The following is a 17184-nucleotide window of genomic DNA, read 5'->3' as shown; positions in this document are numbered from 1 at the left end:
AAATGTATTAAGCAAACATACCATAATTTCTGCAGCTTCAGGAGTCATAGGGTTTCCATCTTTCTTCCTATGTGTAATGTCAAAAAGTTGAAGTCGTCTAACTCTTTGACCGGATGACAGTTCCTACAATACAATAGTAAAAACATTAATTGATAGAAAGTAATAAATATCTGCCAATATTAAAAAATTCAAAATACCTCTGCATGAGCTACACACGTAAAACTTTTCGACCCAGCTGTGTGAGTGAATTTTTGTTGCTGCCTACTTTGTTTTCCAACTTGTTCACGATCCTACATTATGAAATTATTAGTACGTTAATTAGGAAATACTATACACTAAAATAATTACAAAATTTTATAAGTTACACATACCTCTCCTTTCTTCGAAGTCCAAAATCTAACGACCTCTTCCCACTGGTACCTCAGCATTCTCGGCGGGACATTTTGTAATCTCTCGTTGAGTGTTGTTTTTGTTTTAAAATATTCTTTCTTTAAAATGCTCTTATGGTCTCTCCATCTTTTTCCCAATGCCTTCTTTACATAAGCATCGGAGACCTCTAGAGCAAATCGCGCCTACAAAAAACACAACTTAAGAAAGTAAATGTAAACGAAACTTAAACCCAAGTATTATAAATAACATACACGTTTTGTTACCTTAATGTTATCGAGAGCTTGGTTCTTGTTACTCTCGGGAACTTTATGCCATGACTCGAAGTTAATTGGCAACATATTTGCATTCCGTGCTAGAATGCCCATGTATCCTGCTAAAAGGCGGGCTTCTGATCCAACAGGCTGACCAAAGCTATTACTGGATACTTGGACACGCTCGACTGGATCTAGGTCATATAAATCGCTCAGTACTATACGTCCGCAAACTCTCCGCGTCCCACCAGTTTCATCTGAAAAATAAAAGTATTGTAATATACGAAATTTAAAAAAAAACAAACAAGAAGTCAACACACATGTAAATTAAATGTTAAATTACTTTGAACTTCTATAGGTTCCTCAGGTGTAACCGGAACATTCGAAGATCCAATAGCAGTCTGTTGTTCAGTGCTGTTTGTTTCCGCCGAGTTTGGAGTACCTTGAACAATGAGGTGCGATCGCACTTTTCTTTTAGGCATTTTATCTGTAATACAAATAAATTAGTTGAAAACTTAGTATACAATTACAACAATAATATCACATATAAAATAGTTGAAATATCATCATTCGTAAATATAATTAGATAATCGTAAAAGCTTACTACATTATAATTCGTAAATATCTTCATCCGTATCCTGGCGGGCCCATTGAAATTGTGTACTAGTACTAGGGATGTTTTCGTTTAAGTTCTGTTCTGGAAATGGTAAAGTTTGTGTTCTGTCGTCAATGTCATCTCTACTTCCACTGCCCATGTCAAACAAGTCTCTAGGGATGTTACGCGTACCAACCCTCATCAGTTGGATCTTTTGAGTAAAAAACTTGTTTGACTTGAGAAGGAAATACATACGGCTCATCAATCAATTGTTGTCCTGTGTGAATCAATCGAGCGAAGTTTACCATTGTGAAACCAAATTTATCTTGCTTGATTCCACGTGCAGTATTAACATCGGCCCAATCACCTCGAAATAAGACAACTTTTCATTTGCTGTAGTAATCCAACTCAATTATGTCAGTAAGAAGTCCAAAATATTCCACATTTCCCTCCACAGGATTATTGTCCCTAGCACTATCATAACTTGTAATTGAGGAATTAACAACTATTCCACAATTTTGCGTTCTCCTCAATCTCTCGCGATATTTTGTATGAAATCTGAATCCGTTTATGAGGAACGCACTATATCTTTTAACCACCCGATTTGGACCTTAAGAAAGCCATTTAACTTCGTCGGTGACGTTCTTCCCACTCCAAACCTATTGAATGGAAAGTAAACTGAGTAATTACAAATGTTTTGAACAAATATTATTATTTGTCGGTGAAAGCTCCAATTACATACCGTTTGGCTTAACCATTCATGAAAAGATTCTGTAAACAACTTATTGATATCTCGATGTTGTGTTCTTCGGGAGGGCGAACGAGATCTTAATATTTGTCTGTACTCACTATGTTAAAAATATGTTCAGTTTGTTAGACTATAAACAATTTTTAAATGATGAATATTTATCAAATTTCTAGAAGTTACTTGCGTAAAGGTTCCATTGATTCGTGGTGAAACAGAACATATCGATGTGCTTATACCCACGATAAATCATCTAATTCTGCAATTTCAACTTTCCGATTGGTTCTCCAAAACTTTGGAGCAAATAATTGTCGGCAAAGTTATGATCCGTGAGTCCAGCATTTCTATTTGGTCTGTTCAACCTTGTTTCAACATCTTCCAAATATCTTGAACAGAAGGTCATACATTCATCTGCTAAGTAGCCTTCAGCAATCGATCCTTCTGGATAACGCTTGTTGCGGCAATAAGACTTTAATTTGGATAGGAACCTAAACACGATATACAACATTATCAAAAGTTGTAACTAAAGGCATATAGGTGAATGAAGGAAAATTTTAAAAATTGTAATTAACACCTTTCTATGGGATACATCCATCGATAGAAAACGGGTCAGCCAAGAATTGCTTCATGCGGAAGATGGATTATCAAGTGAACCATAATAGTGAAGAAGGAAGGTGGGAAGATTTTCTCCATGTTGCATAAAGTTAAAGCGGCTCGATCCTGTACCTTCTGAAGTTCTTGAACATCCAAAACTTTGCCACAAATGGCTTTCATTATATTGGATAGTTCAATTATACAAGATGTCACCTTCTTCGAAATACAACATCGTAGAGCAGCTGGCAGTAAATCTTGCATCAAGATGTGATAGTCATGTGATTTTAGCGAATATAGTCTTCGATCTTTAACACTAACACATCAAGATATATTTGATGCATACGCATCTAGAACCTTTATATCCTTCAACACCATGCATAACACTTCTTTTTCTATCTTCGACATTGAGAAACTAGAAGGCGGCAACCGATATTTACCATTCGGAAGTGGAATCGGATGAAGATCAGGTCGAATTCCCATCTGAACTAAATCAAGTCGACTCTGAAGGTTGTCTTTTGATTTTCCGTCTACATTCAAAGTTTACAGACAATGTTCTTGCAGACATTTTTCTCAATATGCATAACATCAAGATTGTGTCGTAAAATGTGGTGCTTCCAATAAGGCAACTCAAAAAAATACTTCTTTTTTTCCACAAGTCTGCCTCATTAGGATCATCCTCTTCATCGGAGTTATCATCAGCTTCATCATTTGATCTTCTATTTCTTTGCGTGTTTGCCGGTTGATTCGTCTTCCCATAACTGAAATTCATATCTTCCAACATTAACAAGATTTCAGATCCACTTGTCTGCGAAGGAGCTTCTCTGAACTCTTCAGTACCGTCAAATGCCGAACTCTGAGATCTAAATCTATGATTTTTCGGTAACCACCGACGATGCCCCATGTAAGAGAACTTCTTCCCATTCTATAACCATTGCGAACATGTTTGTGTAGCACAACAAGGGCACGTATAACGACCCTTGGTACTCCAACCGGATAAATTGGCTTAAGCGGGGAAGTCATTAATGGTCCACATCAAAGCTGCACGTAAATTAAAGTTCTCCTTTCTTAGCACATCGTATGTCTCGACACCAGCCCATAATTGTTTTAACTCTTCAATAAGTGGCTGTAAATAAATGTCGATATCATTCCCGGGCCCTTTCTCTCCAGGGATAATCATAGATAAGATAAGGGAAGATTGCTTCATGCAAATCCACGGAGGCATATTGTAAGGAACAAGCACTACTGGCCAAGTACTGTATGCAGTACTCATGATCTTGTAAGGATTAAATCCATCAGATGCTAGGCCAAGCCTGACACTCCTGGGATCGCTTGCAAAGCTTGGAAATTTATTATCAAATGATTTCCAAGCTAAAGAATTTGCCGGATGCCTTAATAGTCCATCATCGGTTCGTCCTTCATGGTGCCACGTCATTGACTCCGCTGTCTTCAACGACATGAAAAGCCTTTGAAGCCTTGGTATCAGCGGAAAATACCGCAAAATATTAACCGGCTTCTTTCTTGGCTGTGCATCATTTTTATCGTCTTTCCCATCTTCTGTGTTTCTATTCATCCAACGAGATTCGCCGCATACATGACATCACTGTTGGTTTCTCTGATCACCCCAGTACAACATGCAATCATTCGGGCAACTATGGATTTTGTTGTACCCAAGACCTAAGTCTTTTATCATTTTCTTCATATCTTTGCATGACTGAGGGATTTTTGCAAACGGAAACATTTCTCTCAAAAACTCTAACAGCATTGTCAATGAGTTCCCGGTCCACCCTCCCAAACATTTTAACTGGAAAAGACGAATGCAGAAAGACATTTTTGAAAATTTCGATCCCTCATATAGTTCTTCGTTCATCTTATTAAGTAGTGCGTAGAACTTTGCCGCTTCTCCATTCGGCTCTTCATGATGTTGGTTTCTTCCGAGTTCGGTAAAAGCATTTCCACCGAGATTACAATCATCAGATGGCACAAAGTCGGGTGGGAACGACTGTAAACCATGACTGTGAATATTAAATGCTTCCCGCAACATCCCTTCCATGTCATCCCCTCTAATAGACTGATGGTAAGCAGTACTATCATAAGATACATCCATCCTTGAAGAGGAAGTACTAGGCAGGCATTCTCCATGAAAAAACCATTGTTTATAACCACGAACAAACCCATCAACAATTAGATGCTCGTCTACAACTTCACGATAATGCCAGTTTATGTTGACACACTTCTTACACGGGCAAAGAATCATGTTCTCTTGGCTTGCATATTGAAATGCAAAATTTAGAAAAGTTTGTACTCCATTTCGATAACCGTCGCTTACCCTTGACAAATTCATCCAAGACCGGTTCATTTCTTATTTCTTGAAGCCTAATCTTGACAATAAATTGCACGGGTTTAGGATTTAGGAATAAGTATAGTTAAGCTATGTAAGTTATGTATTATGTAAGTTATTTATTACCCAAATTATGTAAGTTGTGTATTATGAAAATTATGCTATGTAAGTTATGTAAGTCACATAAGTTATGTAAGAAGTTATTTATGTAAGTTATTTATTATGAAAATTAAGTAAGTTATGTAATTTACGAATAATTAAAAAAATGTAAGTTATGTAAGTTGTAAGTTATGTAAGTTGTAAGTTATGTATAATATTAATTAACTAACTTATGTAATTTAAGTATAATATTAATGTAAGTTATGTAAGTGGTAAGTTATGTAAGTTATGTATAATATTAATTAACTAACTTATGTAATTTAAGTATAATATTAATGTAAGTTATGTATAATATTAATTAATTATGTAATTAATGTACTGCATTAATGTAAGTTATGTAATTTATGTATAATATTAATTAATTAAGTCATGTAATTTATGTATAATATTAATTAATTAAGTTATGTATTTATGTATAATATTAATTAATTAAGTTATGTATAATATTAATTTTTTATACATTTTTGGACAAATTTAAGTGCCAAATATATATATTCCACTACTTTTCCCCCTAAATCCTAGGTTTAAGGCTCGTTGGGTTGCAAATGTAAGCCTAATTCATTTTTAATGAACCCTATTAACCAAATTCGACTTTGATTTTTCTTAATGACTTATTAGAGAAAAATAATTTAATTATCCTGTTATTTACCCACAATATTGGTTAAGTTCTATATGAAATTCTCTTGTCTTGAGGGCTTCGGTTTGACTTTAATCTATTATGTTTTAGCAGTTATGAGTACCATGTGGATTTGAAATGTTGACATGATAAACTTGGTGTAATATGTGAAATTATTACTTGAAGTATCTAGAATAAAAGCATTAATTGGAATGAGCAAAAAGAACCCAAGAAAACTGGAAAATGACTCCAACTGTAAAATTTGGTTTGGGTTATAGTTAAACAAATTTGGTTTTTGGTTCAAAAGTTTAAAACCGCAATTATTCAAACTAACCAAAACCTATTTTTTATTTAATTTATAGTCAGTTTCTTATTTTTTGAGAGTATGAAATTAGTATTTTATGCCTAAATTATTGAAAAATACTATATAAAAAAAGTATTTTAAATTTTAAAAGACCAGTGAACTGAACTGTTAGAAAAACCAGATTATTGCTAATTAATTGCATTTTTTTTTACAAAACCGAACTGAACCGTTATCACCTCTAATATTCACATGATATGTATTATACAGACTTCTCATCCTTGAGTATCAAGGCCTCCTTTTTCTGACCTTCTAATTGATCTAGCTAGAGGTTAATGATTTTATTGCTCTTGAATCCAATGGTAATATAGGAAATTGGGGGAGCTAGGGTGATAGGAACAGGGAGATTGAGCAGAAAAATTTGAATTTTAATCAGACTTAGGTATTGTCTTCCTATCTAGGCATATGAAGCATGGGAGGGGGGCGTATATGATTTCAAAGGGCCCTAACATTCGGTATGCTTTCTTTTTCCGTTACTTCATATGGCATTAGTCTGCAATCAGGCATGTTTTGAGTCTTTTTTTTCTGTTCTTTTATATGTAACAGATGTTACATATGCCTTTTGGAGTATGAAGAGGGAGATAGCATGCGGATATTGCCTTGTAACCATGAATTCCACAGAACTTGTATAGACAACTGGCTCAAGAAGGTTCACAGGTAGGATGGATGATTATTATTGCAATGTTTTTAAATTAACATTATGGTAAATATGTGATTAAGGGTGTGCTAGATAAAATAGATGTGTCATTTCTTCCTCAGAAGTAGAACATGGGTTGTAGTAGTTAAATTAACACTGAATTTATTTTCATTCTTATTCTGCTCCAGGAATATCTCCGTCATATACCGGGATAAGCTCCACCTCACAAGCCCTCTTATTCAGTTTCAAACACTACTTTTTCTGGTAAATAATATGGTGATATTTTGATGCTTTTCCTTCTTTGAGGTGCTAAAAGTATCTCCATTAATGATTCTATCTTGGATTTAAGAAACTCACCATATATGTTTGCATGTTTATGCCACTTTATAATTCAAAGTAAGTCTTAAAGAAAATACAGGTGTGGGTTCAAAAGCTTCAGCTTTAAACTCAAATAGATGAATTCCGTAATGATTTCAACTCAAAAAATATTCAACAAATTTGTAATTAACATCGACAGAATAAACAAATTTTTATGCGCAAATTTGTAATTAACATCGACAGAATAAACAAAAAATATTCAACAAATTTGTAATTACCTATGTTAAAAATATGCGCAAATTGCCCATTCCCAATCGATTCATCAAATAAACAAATTTTTATGACAGAATCAGTTTAATCGAAACCCTGGATCCCAAAAAACAAAACCCTAAAATTTTAATCGGTCATCGACAGAAATGGCTTACCTGGGATACAAATCTCGCAGCTTTGCCCAACAATGGTGTAAAGATCGATTCCAAACTTCTGTTGATTCCTGAGATGTCGGCTCCTTTTTTTTTCTTGCTAATTTTTTTTCTTCCCTGTCGAATCGCTGCTGTTACTCTGCTTAAGTTTCTTCAAATTTTGGTAAAGGAGACGGATGGGAGGGATTAAGTAAAAATGTCCTCTTAGGAAACGGCACCGTTTAAGGTAATTTTAAGTCTCGTTTGCGGCGTTTTTAAAACAAACGCCTCTATTGTATTCACATTTGCGGCGTTTTAGACAGAAACGCCACTAATATTTTAAAGCACGTAAAGAAACGGTGCCGTTTTAATAAATTATAGTGCCTGTTGTGGCATTTTCTGAAAAATGCCACAAAAATTAATTACATGAATTGAACCGGCGCCGTTTTTACAAACACTTTTATATCCTTGCGGCGTTTTCAATAAAACGCCAGTAACAGATTCTATTCTTCCACTGAAATGGCGCCGTTTTCCCAAATTTTAAATTTTTTCCGTAAACTGAAACGACGTCGTATCAAAACAGCTTGGAATTTTTTTGTGGCGTTTTTTTATAAAAACGCCGGTAATGTCTACCTTTAGTGGCGTTTTTGGCAAAACCGCCACTAAAAAAGTTAAATTCTTTTAACAAAATGGTGCCGTTTTGGAAAATTTGTATATATTAGCGGCGTTTTTTCTAAAAATGCCGCTAAATTTCACATTATTTATTTATTTATTTATTGTATTTTCATTAAAATTTTTAGTAAATAATTATTAAAGTTTTAAGTAATCTTTAAAAGTTTTTGATAAAATTATAAATTTTAGTTTTTTTATTTCCTTTTTACATTTTTTATTTTTTCTTATATTTTGGTCCTGTCCAAATTAAATAATTAATTACATATATATATATATTCATATAAAAAATATCAAATTGTTAAGGTTAAATATTTTTCAGACAATTTAGTATTAATTAATTGTATCATTTAACAAGTCTCAAATAATAAACCTTAATACCCTAATTTAACCATTAATCAATATATATACATGCATAAAGTGATATATATATTATATATTATTATATCTCTTAAATAATATAAACTATACATCTTTGAAATATCTTAAATGATCACTGAACCTCCACCAATTGTAGGATTCTTGACATGTGCTATCGGTGCCCTAGGAACAATATTGAAATATCTAGGAACATTGCCAAAAAACCGAAAGGGGCTTGTAGCTTCCAACAATCCAAATCCCGTCGTTCATCAATAAATATTTTTAGAACGATCCTTTCTACTGTAAAAAGCCTGAACGGATTTTGTATGGTAGTGATGAAAAATTGGGGAAACAAAACCGCGCGGCCGGGCGGTCAATATATAAATTAATATATTTTAGTAATATATACTCATAATTTAAATATATTTATTTTATTATTAAGAACATATTTAATATATAAATTAATAAAACTAATTAATCTGAGCTTAAACTTTAATCTGATCTAAACCTTAAATCACTTACTCTTAACCCCAAACCCTTACCCCTACCCCTAAACCCTAAACATTATTTAATATATAAATTAAAAACACTAATTAATCTAAATCCTAAACCCTAACTCGGCCCCGAATCACTAACCCCTAACCCCTAAACATTATTTAATATATAAATTAAAAACACTAATTAATCTAAATCCTAAACCCTAACTCGACCCCGAATCACTAACCCCTAACCCCTAAACATTATTTAATATATAAATTAAAAAACACTAATTAATTTAAATCCTAAACCCTAACCCTAAATCCCTAATCCCTAAACATTATTTAATATTATATAATTTAAAATATATTAATTAGTCTAAACCCTAAACTTTAACCTAACACCGAATCCATAAACCCTAAACTTCTAACCTTTAACCTCTAACCCCTAACCCCTAACCAATAAACCCTAATTCCATAATCTATAAACATTAAAATTGTAACTCTTAAACCGGCCCTAAATCCTAAATTAACCATATATATATACCCTAAACTATAATGATAATTAAATTAAATATTTTAAAATTAATACTATCGTATCTTTTACAATTATATTTGAAATTATTTAATATATAAATTAAAAATCAATCAATTATGTACCCAAAAATTTTTAAAATTATTTTAAATAATAGTATTTTAATTTCTCCATTTTTAACAAATATTTTTCTATGTTTTTTTATTTCAAATTATTTCTACGTGTCATTATTTCAAATTTATTCATTTTTAACAAATATTCAATTAATAATAAATTGGATTTTAATTAATATAAATAAACAAATTACATAGCAAATAGATAGATAAAATGTTTTTGCGGCGCTTTTTAAACAACGCCGCTAAATGCCTGAGCATTAGTGGCGCTTATTCAGAAACGCCGCTAAAGACCCCAAAAACTCAGAAAACGGTGCCGTTGGGCTTAGGATTTTTGCGGCACTTTTAAAAAAACGCCGCTAAAGACCTGAGCATTAGAGGCGCTTTACGGAAACGCCGCTAAAGACCCCAAAAACTCAGAAAACGATGCCGTTGGGTTTAGGCTTTTTGCGGCGCTTTTAAAAAAACGCCGCTAAAGACCTGAGCATTAGCGGTGCTTTGCAAAAACGCCGCTAAAGACCCCAAAAACTCAGAAAACGGTGCCGTTGGGTTTAGGCCTTTTGCGGCGCTTAAAAAAACGCCACTAAAGACCTGAGCATTAGCGGCGCTTTACAGAAAACGCCGCTAAAGACCCCAAAAACTCAGAAAACGGTGCCGTTGGGTTTAGGCTTTTTGCGGCGCTTTTAAAAAACGCCGCTAAAGACCTGAGCATTAGCGACGCTTTACAGAAACGCCGCTAAAGACCCCAAAAACTCAGAAAACGGTGCCGTTGGGTTTAGGCTTTTTGCGGCGCTTTTAAAAAAACGCCGCTGGACCAAGCATTAGCGGCGCTTTACAGAAACGCCGCTAAAGACCCCCAAAAACTCAGAAAACGGTGCCGTTTGGCTTAGGCTTTTTGCAGCGCTTTCAAAAAAATGCCGCTAATGCTTATTTTTAGCGGCGTTTTTTAAAAATCGCCGCTAATAATCGACCTTTAGCGGCGTTTTTCCAAAAGCGCCGCTAAAAGCCTATTTTGGTGTAGTGTAAGTTTTATAAAACATTTAAAACCATATTTATTAATTCAATATTAGCCATACTTAAAATCATTATTCAGATTAATACAAAAATAATAGAACGTAGGCTTTATGTTTTGAGAAACTAATTATTTTAATAAAAATAAAAAAAAATTCATTTTTTTTAAAATTATTTAAAGAAATTAAGATATCCATCATGAGTGTAGCAATAGTGATTAATCATCTTTTCATGAGTATTCTCTAAAATGATAGACGATTGATCATGGAATGGAAGTCCATTCTACAAATTGGTTGCTTCTAAAACCCATAAATCAATACTGTTGAGAATAATTAAATTAATTAAGATAATTTAAATCAGAAATAATTCAAATTTTACAAACCCAAACAAATCATAGATGAATCCCAAAGTAATATTGAAATCAAATCATAACAAAGTAACAATGAAACCAAATCACACTTAGAATTCGAGCATCCTTTCATCAAAGAAGTAGGAATGAAATGCCAAATCCTTTGTGAACCCCTTTGATCAAATAAATCCTTTGCTGCTTTTCATTTGAATAAATCACACCTACAACCATGAACACAATTAGAATTGATGTTGATAATGAAAACAAAATCATGAAATAATAGCAATCAACAACATTGATGATTGAAAAATAATTTTTTAATCATTTAGAGTACTTACCACAAAGCTTTAGGCTTATTGATTGTAACGGCATTTGCTTTTGTAGTGGACAATAGTTGCATGTAGACGTTTCACACTTGAGAATTTCTTCTTGGCAAAGCTTACCACAATAAGAGCATTCAGGGTAGCCTTCAACCTTTCTAAAAAATTTAAGATCATGATGATGATTGTGATAATATCTAGAAGGAAATGTGACCCCATCTTTGAGAAATGGCAATTGTCCAAGAACACATTCGATATGAGCAGAAGTATCACAGATTGAACAAGAATAATACCAAAGGCTTGGATCTCTATATTGCTCAGAAATATCACAATAACTTTGCTCCTTATCATCATGGTAAGTAAGCGTTAGCTTGTGTTCATCAATTTTGTGAAGAGCTGAATGTGGCAATGTTAAGCATCCAAAATCCAAAACAAATCTGCACTTTCCACATCTGAATGCACCAAGCCAATTGCAAGTATTGCCACAACCATTACATTTCTCCCTGTATTTGAAATCAAAAAAGAGAAAGTGTTGGTGTCCTTCACATTCAATGATATCAGCAACTTTAGCACACCTTAAGCACATGTCCAAAATTTCTTCAAATTTATAGAAGAAACCACTAAGCCATTGATTGCAAAATTCACAATTCTTCAAGCTGTCGAAATTGAGGGTGGCATTGCTTTGACGAAACCAATGCTGCTTGATTCTTGGCAATTCAGCACAGGTTTTATGAAGAAAAAAGGGGCATTCTGAACAATAATAGAAAATATTTGAGATAGGTAGCATGCACCCATCACATTTTCTATCAATTTCCTCCTCCATCTTGTCTGCTAACACCAAGCAATGTTGATGACTGAAATGTTGAATCTTTGTGGCTTCCCCAGCTTCATTCACCTCAATAACACGAATGATGGAAGATTGCATAGATTTTTCATAAAGCTCCTCACATTGCTTTTCGTCCTCAATTACCTCGTACAAGTTTCCAGCCTGTAAGACACAATTCACATGGACAACGTAATTGCAACCTAGCTTCCCACAAGAGTAACTCCCACGCTCTAGTCTCACTTCTTTGAAACAAATCTTGCAATCTTGCTTTGTAAGCTCTTGTGTTTGAAGAAAATATTTGTGAAAAATGCAGTGGGCATGTCGAGAAAATTTGATAATGCGTGGGAGTGAAATGCATTGCTTATGGACTGTGGTGCAATATGTAGAACATATGTAAGAAATATAATTTCCTTCAGTGCCACATGCATCACAAATGAATGAGTCTTGTTTCCAAAATAAGGTGAGTGGGTGTTGATGACGGCTTTTGTCTTCAACAATGGACTTCAGCAAAGCACATTCAAGATTGATGTTAAAATGGCAAATAGAACAACCATAAAAAGCTCCAGAGTGTTCTGTTTGGCATAGGTTGCAAAAATGGTTGCGATCACTGTAATTAAGGAAAAGAGGGTGTATGTGGTGGGAAAGGTGATCAATTTTAGTGGGTAACTCATCAAGGCATTTCTTGTGAATGATGAATGATGGACAATCGAAACAAAAAAATGTAGCATCTGTCAATGGTTCATGACACCAGCAGCAGTTCAATCTTTTGAGTACATCTATGGCCATGGGACTTTCTATGATGGTCAATGGATGTTGGTGGATGTCATGTTTGGACAGTTGGCTAAACTTAAATGAAGAAGATAATTGAGCACATTTGATGTCAATGGAAAACCAACAAAATAATAGTTATAAAAAAACATGTTACGTTTTTCCTTGCATAATGCACAATATACCCAGTGATACATAAGATCTAGTCTTTGTCGAAGAGAAAGACCTGCGCCTGAGTGCTTGGAATGGGGAGGGTGATTATAAAGGTGAAGGGGTGCCTCTGCACATTGCTTGTGAAGGTGATAATTGCAATGAATACAAGTGAAGCATGGAGCTGAAAGCAGTTCCCCACATCCATCGCAGTGGGCTTTGAGACCTTCATTGCTTTGCTTTGCCACTAACACCAAGGGATGTTGCAGATGAAAAGGATGCCGAATCTGTTGCACCAACTCGTCGTGACTCACATTCTCACTCTCACTCTCACTCTCATTCTCAATCTCATTCTTACTCTTACTCTCAGTCACACTCTCATTCTCACTCACACTCAGACTCTCATTCTCAATCTCACTCCCACTCTCACCCTCACTCACACTCTCATTCTCAATCTCATTCTCAATCTCATTCTCATTCTCATTCTCGCTCTCACTCTCATTCTTACTCCCACTCACACTCTCATGCTCGTTCTTCATCTCGATTAATTAGTGTGGTTGTGAGAAATGAAAAAGGTGAAGGAGATTATAGGAATGAATGAAAGAAAGGCAGAGGATGAAGAAAGGAAAGAGAGAAAAAGAGAAGGGTAGAAAGAGGTAGGAAGTAAAGAAAGAAAAGAAGGGTGAAGATGGATGAAGGCATTGCAATTCATATTTAATAAAAAAGAAAAGATGCCAACTTTCTTCTCTTTAATATTAAATATTGTAACTCATGATTTGTTAATCTTCTTTTCCAAATTTCAATTTTGTTGTTTTCACGCAAAAGCATTTGATTTTATTTATATATAGGTATAGAAATTTGATAATATATACCTTATGCCTACAAGATAACTTAATCATTTGATAATAATAGGTATAGAAATTTCTCATGATTTTTCACTATTATATATAAATCATTTTTTAAGGGAAAGTAGGTTGAAATTTATTAAATTATTAGTGAGTTTAGATAATTCAACTTTAACAAATTATAAAATAATTATTAAATTACTTTAAAGTATTCGTTTAAGTCACTTAATTGTTCAAAAGGTTTTTGTTAAAACAATTCCTGTATGACTATTTTGCTTGCATTCCATTGTTCAGTTTTTTTTTTTGTAAAACAATTTTAAATGTGAATCAAAATCTAATACAATAGTCACTTTAAAATAAAATTTGTCCTGTTTTGATCACTCTAATTTTTTTTTCAATTTAGTGATTCTAATTACTATAATTAGGTGAAATAATCATTGCCGTTAAATATTTCGTATATACTTTAGAAATGGGTGCATTCACTGATTTTCTATCATTCTCTATTTCTATTATTATATATAATTTTTTAAAATATTTTTAATAAAATTACATAATAAAATTAAGATTAAACTTTTGATTATTCATATAAAAAATTATTTTTTAAAATTGTCAAATAAATGTTGAAAGAGTAAATGATAATTAAATCAAATACTACTTGAAAATATATCGAATAATTAAAACTTAATAACTTTTATTTGAGCATTTTATAAAAAAATATTTTTATACGGCAATTTTGAAAGATTTAATACATTTTACTATTACAAAAAAACTCAAAAATATTTATATAAATAAATCTAAATAAAAACTATTAAATTTATTATTAAAATTTTAATTTAGAAGGCGAGATAAATGTCACAATGCAGAGAAGAAAATTTGAAAAAGTCTAGCCTATTATGCCACTAAAGTTTGCAAAATCGAACTAATGATCCAACTGACCAAACCACCAATTCTTGATCCAGTCAATTCAACCAATTCATTTAGATTCATTAAATAAATAATTAAAAATTTATAAAAATAATAGATATAAAAAGTTTCAATTCAATCTAATCATGAATCCTAAACATGCACAATAAAAAGAACTTAAAAATAATTAAAAAATTATCATTATTTGTAATTATATTTTAATTATTTAAGATATTTAAGTTTCGAAATAGTCCAAAAATTCATTTCAAAATTTCTAAGAAAATACCTAACTACTTTATAAGTTTTATAAAACATTCAAAACCATATTTATTAATCCAATATTAGCCATACTTAAAATCATTATTCAGATTAATACAAAAAATAATAGAATGTAGGCATTATGTTTTGAGAAACTAATTATTTTAATAAAAATTAGAAATTTTAATATTTGTTAAAATTATTTAAAGAAATTAAGATATCCATCATGAGCGTAGCAACAATGGTTAATCATCTTGTTACGAGTATTCTCTAAAATAATAGACGATTGATCACGGAATGGAAGTCCATTCCAGAAATTTGTGGCTTCTAAAACCATAAATCAATACTGTTGAGAATAATTAAATTAATTAAGATAATTTAAATAAGAAATAATTCAAATCTTACAAACCCAAACAAATCATAGATGAATCCCAAAGTAATATTGAAATCAAATCATAACAAAGTAACAATGAAACCAAATCACACTTAGAATTCGAGCATCCTTTCATCAAAGAAGTAGGAATGAAATGTCAAATCCTTTGTGAACTCCTCTGATCAAATAAATCATTTGGTGCTTTTCATTTGAATAAATCACATCTACAACCATGAACACAATTAGAACTGATGTTGATAATGAAAAAAAATCATGAAATAATAGCAATCAACAACATTGGCGATTGAAAAATAATTCTTTAATCATTTAGAGTACTTACCACAAAGCTTTAGGCTTAGTAACTGTAACGGCATTTACAGTGGACAATATAGTTGCATGTAGACGTTTTACACTTGAGAATTTCTTCTTGACAAAGCTTACCACAATAAGAGCATTTAGAGTAGCCCTCGACCTTCCTAAAAAATTTAAGACCATCATAATGATTGTGCTGACATTGAGAATAAAATGTGACCCCATCTTTGAGAAATGGAAATTATCCAAGAACACATTCGATATGAGCAGAAGTATCATAGATTGAACAAGAATAATACCAAAGGCTTGGATCTCTATATTCTTCACAAATATCACAATAACTTTGCTCCTTATCATCATGATAAGTAAGCTTTAGCTTGTGTTCATCAATTTTGTGAAGAGCTGAATGAGGTAAAGTTAAGCATCCCAAATCCAAAGCAAATATGCAGCTTCCACATCTGAATGCACCATTCCGACACTTTTTGCCACAACCATTACATTCCTTCTTGCGTTTGAAATCAAAAAAGAGAAAGTGTTGGTGTCCTTCACATTCAATGATATCAGCAACTTTAGCACACCTTAAGCACATAGCCCAACCTCTAATATAGTAGAAGAAACCACTACAATATCGATAGCAAAAGCCACAGTACTTGAAGCTGTTGAAATTGAGGGTGGCATTGCTTTGACGAAACCAATGTTGCTTGAATCTTGGCAATTCAGCACAGGTTTTATGAAGAAAAAAGGGGCATTCTGAACAATAATAGAAAATATTTGAGATAGGTAGCATGCACCCATCACATTTTCTATCAATCTCCTCCATCTTGTCTGCTAACACCAAGCAATGTTGATGACTGAAATGTTCAATCTTTGTAGCTTCCCCAGCTTCATTCACCTCAATAACACGAATGATGGAAGACTGCATAGATTTTTCTTCAAGCTCCTTACATTGCTTTTCTTCCTCAATTACCTCGTACAACCTTTCATTCTCTAAGAGACAATTCACATGGACAACATAATTGCAACCTGGCTTCCTACAAGAGTAACTCCCACGCTCTAGTCTCACTTCTTTGAAACAAATCTTGCAATCTTGCTTTGTAAGCTCGTGTTTGAAGAAAATAGTTGTGAAAAATGCAGTGAGCATGGCGAGAAAATTTGATAATGCGTGGGAGCGAAATGCATTTCTTATGGGCTACAATGTAACATTTCAAACATAGATAAGAAATATAATTTCCCTCGGTATCACATGCATCACAAATGAATGAACCTTGTCTCCAAAGCAAGGAGAATGGATGTTGATGGCTTCTTTTATCTTCAATAATGGACCTCAACAAAGCGCATTCAAGGTTGATGTTAAAATGGCAAAGAGAACAAAAATAAAAGGGTCCAGAAAGTTCCTCTTGGCATAGCTTGCAAAAATGGTTGCGATCGCTATAATGAAGGAAAAGTGGATGTATGTGGTGGGAAGGGTGATCAATTTTAGTGGGTAACTCATCAAGGCATTTCTTGTGAAT

The 17184-nt window shown here is 33.1% G+C and overlaps 3 protein-coding genes across 3 annotated transcripts; all 3 read right to left on the bottom strand.

Annotated features, from left to right (window-relative positions):
* Window positions 1–97: 97 nt before the first annotated feature.
* On the bottom strand, window positions 98–1193 carry LOC121226258 (uncharacterized). Its single transcript, XM_041110291.1, has 4 exons — window positions 985–1193; window positions 777–898; window positions 266–290; window positions 98–123 (listed from the first exon to the last, which is right to left on the bottom strand). The coding sequence occupies exons 1-4, from the start codon at window positions 1121–1123 to the stop codon at window positions 98–100; spliced, it is 312 nt and encodes a 103-aa protein (XP_040966225.1). The 5' UTR covers window positions 1124–1193.
* Window positions 1194–11050: 9857 nt separating this feature from the next.
* On the bottom strand, window positions 11051–13521 carry LOC121226256 (uncharacterized). The gene is made up of 3 exons (XM_041110290.1): window positions 13018–13521; window positions 11257–12226; window positions 11051–11139 (listed from the first exon to the last, which is right to left on the bottom strand). Exons 1-3 carry the CDS (start codon window positions 13519–13521, stop codon window positions 11051–11053), a joined length of 1563 nt encoding a protein of 520 aa, XP_040966224.1.
* Window positions 13522–15914: 2393 nt separating this feature from the next.
* LOC121226255 (uncharacterized) lies at window positions 15915–16814 on the bottom strand. The gene has a single exon (XM_041110289.1). The coding sequence runs from the start codon at window positions 16812–16814 to the stop codon at window positions 15915–15917; it is 900 nt and encodes a 299-aa protein (XP_040966223.1).
* Window positions 16815–17184: the final 370 nt, after the last annotated feature.

The sequence above is a fragment of the Gossypium hirsutum genome, unplaced genomic scaffold, assembly GCF_007990345.1.
Source record: "Gossypium hirsutum isolate 1008001.06 unplaced genomic scaffold, Gossypium_hirsutum_v2.1 scaffold_34, whole genome shotgun sequence".
NCBI classification, from domain to species: domain Eukaryota; kingdom Viridiplantae; phylum Streptophyta; class Magnoliopsida; order Malvales; family Malvaceae; genus Gossypium; species Gossypium hirsutum.
Note: the sequence above shows the minus strand (reverse complement) of the source record. Positions and strands in the feature narration are given on the sequence as shown.